Source organism: Gossypium hirsutum, chromosome A03 (genome assembly GCF_007990345.1).
Source record: "Gossypium hirsutum isolate 1008001.06 chromosome A03, Gossypium_hirsutum_v2.1, whole genome shotgun sequence".
NCBI lineage: Eukaryota > Viridiplantae > Streptophyta > Magnoliopsida > Malvales > Malvaceae > Gossypium > Gossypium hirsutum.
The window spans coordinates 90,638,960-90,648,056 of record NC_053426.1 but is presented as its reverse complement, the minus strand read 5'-3'; the positions used below and the strand labels follow the sequence as shown (position 1 = coordinate 90,648,056).

Sequence of the window (9,097 nt, the reverse complement as noted above, 5' to 3'; positions counted from 1 at the left end):
AAGGTTCTGAGAAGGGAATCTGTCTCGTTAGTGAAAGTGCTTTGGTGTAATCATGGAAGGGAAGAAGCTACTTGGGAATCAGAAGAGACTATGCGTCAACAATACCCTCAACTATTTGGATCAAGTAAATTTCGAGGCCGAAATTTGTTTAAGGGGGTAGAGTTGTAACGCCCCAATTTTCGAGAATTCTGTGAATGTTGGCAAAATTTCATGCTTTGATTTTGTCATTTGTGAGTGAAATTATGAAATAGGACCTATGTGAAAATGTTTGAAAATGCTATAAGCTAATTTGTAGTGGCCAAATAAATAGTAGTGCAAAATAGGAGGATTTGCATGTCAAACCTCCCATTTTACATGAAGTGGCCAGCCATCATGTTGTTGTAGACAATTTGAGCACTTGATATAAATAATTCATGGTACAAATTGATAATGGGTTAGGTAAATGTTCCATGATAATGGATTAGGTAAATATTCCATGATAATGGGTTAGGTAAATGTTCCATGATAATGGTTTAGGTAAATGTTCCATGATGGGCATTTCATGTCTTTTGTATTAAAGAATTAAATGGATGAAATATGAAATTTTATTAAAAGAAAAAGGGGTGAAAAGAACAAAGTTTTGTCCATCTTTGTTCATCGTAGCCGAAAGTTAGAGAAGAGAAAGGAGAGGAGAAAGCTCTTGAATGTTCGGTCACTTGGGGAAGAAAATTGAAGGTAAGTTCATGGTAGTTTGCTTCTATCTTGATGTTCATGAGTTCTTCTTGATTCTACCTTAACTCTTGAAGCATATTTTGGTTTTTAGTTGTGTTGTGAGCATTTAGTCATGAATTAAAATGAAGGAAATGGTTGTTGTTCTTTTGATGAAAAATGGAAGATAGGTGAAGTTGAGCCAAACAAATGAGCATGCATGTGCCTTAGATGCTAAGGGGAAAAATCGGCTAACATGTTGTGCTTTAAAATGATGAAATGGAGATTATACTTAAGTAAAATCATAGATATGTGATGATTGATTGGTGATATACATGTTTAAATAACAAGCATGCAAGTTAGGTGTAAAAGAGTGATTTGGTAATAAATCTGCTTGGGACAGCAGCAGTAACGTGACTTTAGAAAATCACCATAAATTGTGGAAGATGAGTTAGAAGCTTCATAAATTATATAATTAAAGCTTAATGAGTCTAGTTTCAAATGGAATAAACGAGAACATATTTTGAATTTTTTACAATGAGAAATTTGATTCTTAATGAAGAGTGGTCAGATTAGTCAAATAGTGAAACATGGGAAACTTTAAGAAAAATCTGGTATTGATTGGTCATACCAAAACTTCTGAAAAGTTTATGGATAGAAGATATATGAGTCTATTTTCAGGGAAATTTAACGGAACTTGATTTGGAGTTTCGTAGCTCCATTTATAAATGATTTAGTGACTGTTGCGCAGGAAGACAGCTTGCAGTGAAATTATGATTATGTGGTAAACACTGACAAAAAATTGTTGATGAGTTGCTTATTAATTTCTTATAAGCTTACTCTGATCTATAGGTGTGGTTGGCCGAATATTGTAAAGGGTTAATACGTAGTTCGTATTTGAATAGTTAGATTAACGTGTTAGTAATCCAATTGTAGGCGGTTCGTGTGTGGATCTCGTCAGCATATCGTCGCAAACAGGTGTGTAACTGACACCCTCTTATAGACTAGATCGGCAAAAGCCGAAAAGCCGGTATTTTAAGAACTTGCGAATGTACGAATGCTCGTGAGATTAATAGTTTGATGTATATGGTAAATTAAAGTGATAAGACTGCAGAGTGCGCGATTCCATGCATTTCGATGTTTTTGGGCTTAATGGGCCAAAAACGGGATAATGGGCCAACGGGCCCAAGTCAGTAAGAAAATGCGGTAAGTGTTTCTGATCGTATGTAAATGGCTATGATATGCATGAAAACCTTAAGAATAATTAAATTACTTGAATACCCCTATGTATGGAAAATTACTGTTATACCCCTAGGTGCAAAATTACCATTATACCCCTAGGGTTACTTTTGACTGAAAAGCATGACGATCTGATTCTATATGATGTATGCCATGATTATATATCTGTTGCATGGGGACATGGGTTATATTATGGAGGAAGCGTCCTGGTGGCTATGCCACAATTATCTGATCTGGTTGCTCACCACATATATCTGTTCTGGTGGCTATGCCACGATTATCTGATCTGGTGGCTCTGCCACAATATCTGTATCTGGTGACTTCGTCACAATATCTGGTAGCCTCGCTGCGATTTCTGTGGTGTGTAGTGGTTGGGTGGGTCGAGTAGTCTCCCCACATGGTGTAAGGCTGGTACGGGGGTGTTATGGATGAATCTGGGTTGAGATTTCTGCATTCATGTAATATCTATTCTGATCTGTTATGGGCCTATGGGTTTTATTCTGAATTCTGCTCTGGGCTAAGGCCAACTTATTCTATTTCTGTGGTTTGAGCTGATATAGGCTATGGTTGGGTTAATTTACACACTGAGTTTCCCCAAACTCACCCCTTTTATTTTCATCCACGCAGGTAATCCCCAACCATAATGGGCTTGGAGCTGTGAGGGAATTCGGAGTGGCCACCCATTCTGAAAGTTTGATTTTCTTCTGGTGAACTGGACATCCTTTTATTTACGTTGAAGTTTTGGGTTTTTAAATGTAATAAGGCCGCTTAATTATTTTTGATGGTTTTAATATGTATTACTAAGATAGGTATTACTTATTTTAACTGTTAAAATTGGATAGCTTTAGGGCGCGTTTTCAAAAATAACAATTGATTTCAAAATAACACAACAAGCAAAGCTTTCGCAATGAAAGTATTTTCCAAAATTAATTACTTTTCCTAAAAATGACTTAATCAAATCGGTTTCCTAGAAATATCCATGACGTTAAGGTGTGGCAATGGCGGTATGCATGTCTAGGATTGGATCCGAAGGGAGCTTAGTACTTAAGCAATCCGATGGACTCACCACCTCTTTTCCAGTTTCCTACCTGGTGCAAAGCTTCCATTCACTTTAACCTATAATGAAATTATCTTTTAAAATACTAAGTAAGTTTTTCTGGATCAACAATATAAAATGTTTTGAACGCTTCGATGTGGCATGTCGAACTCGGTCATAACGTCTGGGCCGGGTTTGGGGTGTTACAGTCATGGCCTTTAGAGGCGCTTTTCCCACAAACGCCGCTAAAGGTCATGAAATTTTAAAAAAAATAAAATAAAAATATAAAAAAATTAAAATTCATTATCAAAATATTGAGAAGAATAATGTCCATGATTTAAATATAAAAATTTTCTATTAAAATTCATTATCAAATTAAAATAAAAATAAAAATATAGAATCAAAACTAAAATAAATAATAAAAATTAGATTAAATATAAATATAGAATCAAAATAATAAAGAACCAAACTTGTATACTGCCCACCATTATAAGTCACTAAAAACAAGAAAAACAAAATGACTTAATTCATGGAATTCACGAATGTTAACATCAGACATGAGTTTAAAACTTTGCCTTCGGAAGGATGTTCAAAACCAGAATCCGCAATAGATCGAAGCAGTTCCGGTTTCAGCAGCAAGTTTCTGAATCCCGAACTGTGAATTCCAACATACCCCCTACACCACATAAAAAAGAACATTGCTTTACACTAAAACTAGCATATTATATTAGAACATTGTGTACCTTAAAAATATGTATAAATTAGAATCAACTAAGGCTAAAATACCTGAGGAAGTGCTTTGACACAGCTGCGATAAGTATAAAGCACTGATGCCATCTCCTTCCCATCCTGGATAAATGTGTTCTGCCATGCCATCAAATACAAGATCAGAGACTAAAACAAAACACTAAAAAGTTTATCAGAATTTTGCAATTAAAAACACTATGTCAAACTAAGTTTAATAGCTCCACCAAAATACATCTTAGAAGGAAAGGACACTTTGCTCACAAAATGTCTTTGTTTTTCACTCAAACTAGTAGTTGACAAGCACATATAATCATAGAACCAGTACCATCCAATCCTCTTCTTAACTGTAATAAAAAGAAATTGAGGATGTTTGGTGCAATTAACTCAAGAAATTTTAAAAAGAGAGGAAGAAGAAGAAGAAATTGCAAAACCTGTAGATTTTGAGCCACCACCCAAGTAACATAAGCCAGGTTGCACTGCAAAAAATTGCATAGCACGGTTTAGTGAATCATGATTGTAAATTCCAAGATAGTTTTACAAATTAGTAAATATACAATATCCTACCATTCTACATGAAATTCTTTCAATATATCTGTCTATAAGCAACGTTAAAATCCTGCGACAAGCAAAGGTAACAAGAATCAGGTCACTCTTCATGCAATCAATTTTTTAGGAATGAACACAACCAATTTGGCAACAAAAACGACATGAGAGTTATTTATACCAAAACATAATAGTAAGAAGGCAGATTCTGATTCGTGTTTCATGCTTGCTTCGCTGCTTGGTAGTATGATTTTCAAAGAAGAGATAGTAGCTGACCTGAACACCAACAAGATACATACCCCAGTATCCTAGGTACAATAACAAGTAATCACTTGACAAAATCTTGTATCAAGATGACATGATGAGAAGAGTTACTAATAAAAAGGGACTGCATGGACCATAACACCATTTTACTCTTTTTAGATGAAAAAGAACAATTGGTAGCCTATTATTCCGTAGAAAGAAGACAAATATCCAATGGAAGAAATGGTCCTAAAAATTAATATAGAAATTCTTTTCCTCTTATCATTTTCAATTTCCTTCTAATCAATACAAGCTGTTTTTCAGCTAAATGAGACTTGAATCGAAGATTGACATCAAAATGCAAAGAATACAGTTTTTTTTTCTCAGGGGATCTCAAGAATCTTACAGACAACATATCCAAGAATAAAGCTGTAGGTGCAAAAAAATAAAAACACTATGATAAAGCATACACCAATGGGATGGGACATTAGGTACAGTCCTAAATTGTCCTTACCAAATAAGCTTTCATTAGAAAGAAGATAAACATTTAGCCCATTAGTCAACCAACTTTGGTACACTGAGAGTTAGAAAGTCAACTTACTGTATAGGACCAATCAAAAAGCAAATACCAGAATATAAAAACAAGCTTCATAAATATGAAGGTATACTAACTAAAATTACTAAACCAAGAATTCCAGAATATTTTGCGGGAACATTTAAAATGGATGTAAGGATGGATACAGCAGCAAGTGTGAAAAAGAAATTCTAGCAAGTGTTTCGTGCTTGCCGTGAAGTAACTGCATTCATTAGCACAAAGGAGCCAACTCCAAGGTCCATCTAAAAAAATTATGCAAGGTTCAAAAACATTAATATGATAAAATATTTGGGATTGATATTTTGCAGGATAAAAACATGAAAGTTTACTAAAAATACAAACAAATTCAATAAGTTTTGAGATATTGGTAGGACAAGTTCAGAAGTTTTCAAAGTGAATGAATCTAGACATCCACTTCTCATACATAATAATCTTTCTGAAAGGATGTAAAGACCCCTTATGAGAACAACAATAACAAAAATATTATGTACGAGGGTATAGGATTAAATGTTAACATGGGTTTTACCTCTAAAAAGCTATAAATTTACCTACTTAAATTATTAGCAAAAAGAAATAATATGCATGAAGATGAAAAGAAAAATATTAACGACCTTGATAATATCTTACCAAGCTAGTCACGTAAGTCTCTGTCTTAGCATATTCTCTAGGATATATTCTGAAGTCAACAGCCAAGATACACAAGCATGTGATAAACATCTGCAAAATTTTCCCACTGAAAATTTATTACAAATTAAACAATGTACCAACAGCCAAGATACACAAGTAAGTGACAAAGAATATCAATAAATTCCCACTGAAAATCTATCACAAATTCAAAAAGGTACATTAAGCAAAGATAGTAATTTCAAAAGAAACCAATTTGCATAATATACAAGCAGGTAAGACACTATACCGTAACAACCCTATAAGATGATATGCTTGCCCTTGAAGCATTAGGTCCTTCCATGTAAGGTAAAGACTAAGTTCTGCATTAGAAGGCTTTGAGTTAATATACTTTTACATCAACAACACAGTTCTCTGTAGAATAATGAGTAATGATTGAAGAAATAACGCATATATGAAACTTTCATCAAGTTCTACCTTTTGACCGCAGTAAAGAAGATCAGCAAGAACAATAACCCAATCATGCATATGTATACCCACTCTGGTAGAGACTATTACACCAATAACTCCTTTATCAAACAACAAAAGTCAAATTTGGGGATTCCAACAAAATCTTTAGAATGCGAACTGGGAGTACTTACAGTGAAAATTAAGAATGTGGGTAGAACAATGAAGACATAATCCAAAGCTACTGAGGCTAGGTAAGACTTTAAACTCCTACAAGTATCTGCTCAAACAGATTCAATGATAAGCATTCATGAATTCTACAAAGCCATATAAATTTTGAATTTCTGATCTTTATTGTTTTATTAAAGGTGAAAATATGTCAACAATTGCTATAATTTTGCAAAGTTTAAGATTTAGGGTGTGTTTGACAAACCGTTAAACTTTTTTTAATTTTATTATAGGGTTTACTAATTCCGCAAACAATTTTCTGATATAAATTTAGTTCTTAAAAAATTTAAAACTTAATATTTCAGCTTATCAAATAACACCTTACTCTTGCACTTAAAAGTTAAAAAATACTTTTCTCAAAAAAAGGAAAAATACTTAATATTTGGCCTTGATTAAAACATTTAAGAACAAAGTTTCTACAATAAATCATTTCAATTAGAGACAAAGAAATCGATAATTTTACCATTCACTGTCTGAGAGCAGAAAGTGTGCTGCAAAAGCATTAGAAGCTGACTATAAAATTGAAAAGAAATTTTAAAAAATAACACACATTTATTTGAGAGATAAAACAAATTAAAATGAAATTGAAGTGTCCATAAACTTTCAGCTACGTTATTCAAAAGAGCGGAGACTTCAAGCATGGAAGATCCAGGCAAATTGCTCACGAATCTGTAGGTTATAGTATTTTAATCAATAGGATTTGCAATTAGAAGATTAAATTTAAAAAATTGGGAAATTTGAGAAGAAAAAGAAAAAGAGATTAACTAACTGTTCTATGAGGTGCTTGTTGGGATTCAAACATCTTGGGAAGGAATCCATTGACGAAGAGTTTGAAAACGCAGTTGTGAATTTATTACAGAAGATTAGAGCTAAGCAAGTAAAACAGGAAAAAAATGGAGAAACTAGAATCAAGTTTCTATAATCTAAACACAAAAAATTTTTAAAAAAAATTGCAGAAGCGAGCGTAAATTCTCCCACCTTTTAGCCAAAAACCATTTTTCTCCTTGAATGGGTCAAAAGCCGAAAACCTAGAAGCCAAAGGATAATTAAAAATCTTCAATTTAAAAGCATTTTTAAACTTAAAGAAGGCAATGGATTTATTGTACAGACTCTGAGATATCTATTTTGTTTTTGTTGTGGAGGGAGATGAACGTGTAACCGAATAGCAGAAGCCCAATAGACACAACCCCACCTTCAACGCCGCCGTCTGGTTCACTGCCATCTCTTCTATCTCAGAGTATAACTGGAAACCAATTCAAGACTGAAGCAATTTGATGCCAAATCAAGACTGCCATCTCAGTTTCTTGATTGAAAAGAGCAACGGAGAGGTGAGATTGGGGGCTGTTTTGAGGATACTAATTTTAGGGGAAAAAATTAGGTGTTTCAGAAGGGGAAAATTTAGGGATAAAACCACGCATTTTTTAATTGAAATAATTTTTGTGGCTTTTTTATAAAAAACACCGTTATTGTTAAATTTTTACAGCGTTTTTTATAAAAATACCACCAAAAATTATTTTATTTTAAATAAAATGACTCTGTTTTGTTATGCTAAATATATTGTTAAATTATTTCTCTATTAAAAATTATTAGTTAAGTAATTTTATAAAATATTTTTTATTACTATTTTTTATAAATTGGTTTTTATAAATAAAAAAATTAAGTATTCTAAAATTAAATATCATATATTTTACTAAGAAAACAAATAATTAAATGGATGTAATTAATTATTAAGTTAGAATTATCCAATGTAAGCAATCAATCTCTTACATATCAAATTTCTATTAAAGATTAAAACGTTAATCATAATTTTATATTATTCTTTTCCGATCTAATCTCCATTCCATTAGAGATATTTCTTCCTAACTAAAATATAACTATTTTGCTAGATGTTCGGTGTGGAATGATTTTAGTTTTTGTATTTTATTTTTATTTGTTATAATTCGGTCCTATCCAAAATAGATAGTTACCTATCCATATCAATCTGTTATTTTTTTATTTATTTATCAATGTTTTTTTAAATCTAATATTTAAATATATCAAATGGTTTAGATTAATATATCAAATGTTTTTTATTTATTTTTAATGTTTTATTTATTTATTTATCAATGATTATTTTACTTTACGAATTCAAAACATCCATTGTTTCGAATCGAGTTTTAAATAAATTAATTGTAATTTTATAATTTATATCAATTTGAGTGCAATAATTGTTTGTCTATATAAATTAAATATTAAAAATATTTTTAGTTGAATCATATTAATGGAAAGAAAATTTTATAATTATAGTTATTTTTTTATTAAGTTGGTGTTATGGGTTAATCAAGTATATTAATTCAGTTGTGAAATTATTAACTTACCCTCTCAGATATAAATTAAGTTATAAGAATGTATTTTTATATTTATATATATATAATAAAAACTCGAAACACAATTAACTTTATGATTATAACCAAAATAACAATTAATTTTTATATAGAATTTTAAATTAATTTTTATATAAACTTTTAATAAATATATGAGTTAAATAATATCTTTTCGCATAGGAGTATTAAATCTTAAAAAAGAAAAAGTAATTCTCTTAACATACTTTAACAAATTGAATACTAAACCACTTAATCTGTAAAAGTTAAAATATGAGATAAGTATTTGTACTTTTCGTAAAATTAAAGTTTAGTCATTATATTTATATTCTTAAGAATTTAATTCCT

At 31.4% G+C, this 9,097-nt stretch overlaps 1 protein-coding gene across 22 annotated transcripts; it reads right to left on the bottom strand.

Moving 5' to 3' along the window:
* Nucleotides 1-3,369: 3,369 nt before the first annotated feature.
* Nucleotides 3,370-7,813, bottom strand: LOC107887877 (uncharacterized protein At4g17910). 22 transcript variants are annotated; one of them, XR_005916080.1, is made up of 13 exons: nt 7,500-7,813; nt 7,368-7,417; nt 7,155-7,258; nt 6,853-7,058; nt 6,356-6,441; nt 6,192-6,283; nt 6,004-6,076; nt 5,718-5,807; nt 4,434-5,332; nt 4,274-4,325; nt 4,141-4,185; nt 3,749-3,826; nt 3,370-3,638 (listed from the first exon to the last, which is right to left on the bottom strand). XR_005916080.1 is itself a non-coding variant. In XM_041097352.1 (10 exons), exons 6-10 carry the CDS (start codon nt 4,547-4,549, stop codon nt 3,552-3,554), a joined length of 378 nt encoding a protein of 125 aa, XP_040953286.1. In that variant the 5' UTR covers nt 4,550-4,560; nt 5,718-5,807; nt 6,004-6,076; nt 6,356-6,441; nt 7,368-7,417; nt 7,500-7,807; the 3' UTR covers nt 3,370-3,551. The 22 variants fall into 22 exon arrangements, 9 of the variants coding, with proteins under 9 accessions (XP_040953286.1, XP_040953284.1, XP_040953308.1 ...); XR_005916078.1 differs by having other exon boundaries at nt 7,159-7,258; XR_005916082.1 differs by having other exon boundaries at nt 6,192-6,265; nt 7,159-7,258.
* Between the last annotated feature and the right edge of the window lie 1,284 nt (nt 7,814-9,097).

Excerpts from the sequence above, each read along its gene's own strand:
- LOC107887877 (XM_041097352.1), bottom strand. The coding sequence starts at position 4,549 with ATGTATCTTGTTGGTGTTCAGGTCAGCTACTATCTCTTCTTTGAAAAT. Across the intron at positions 4,326-4,433 it reads CTTCTTACTATTATGTTTTG|GATTTTAACGTTGCTTATAG; the intron begins GTATAAATAACT and ends TGCTTGTCGCAG. Across the intron at positions 3,639-3,748 it reads GTGTCAAAGCACTTCCTCAG|GGGGTATGTTGGAATTCACA; the intron begins GTATTTTAGCCT and ends TATGTGGTGTAG.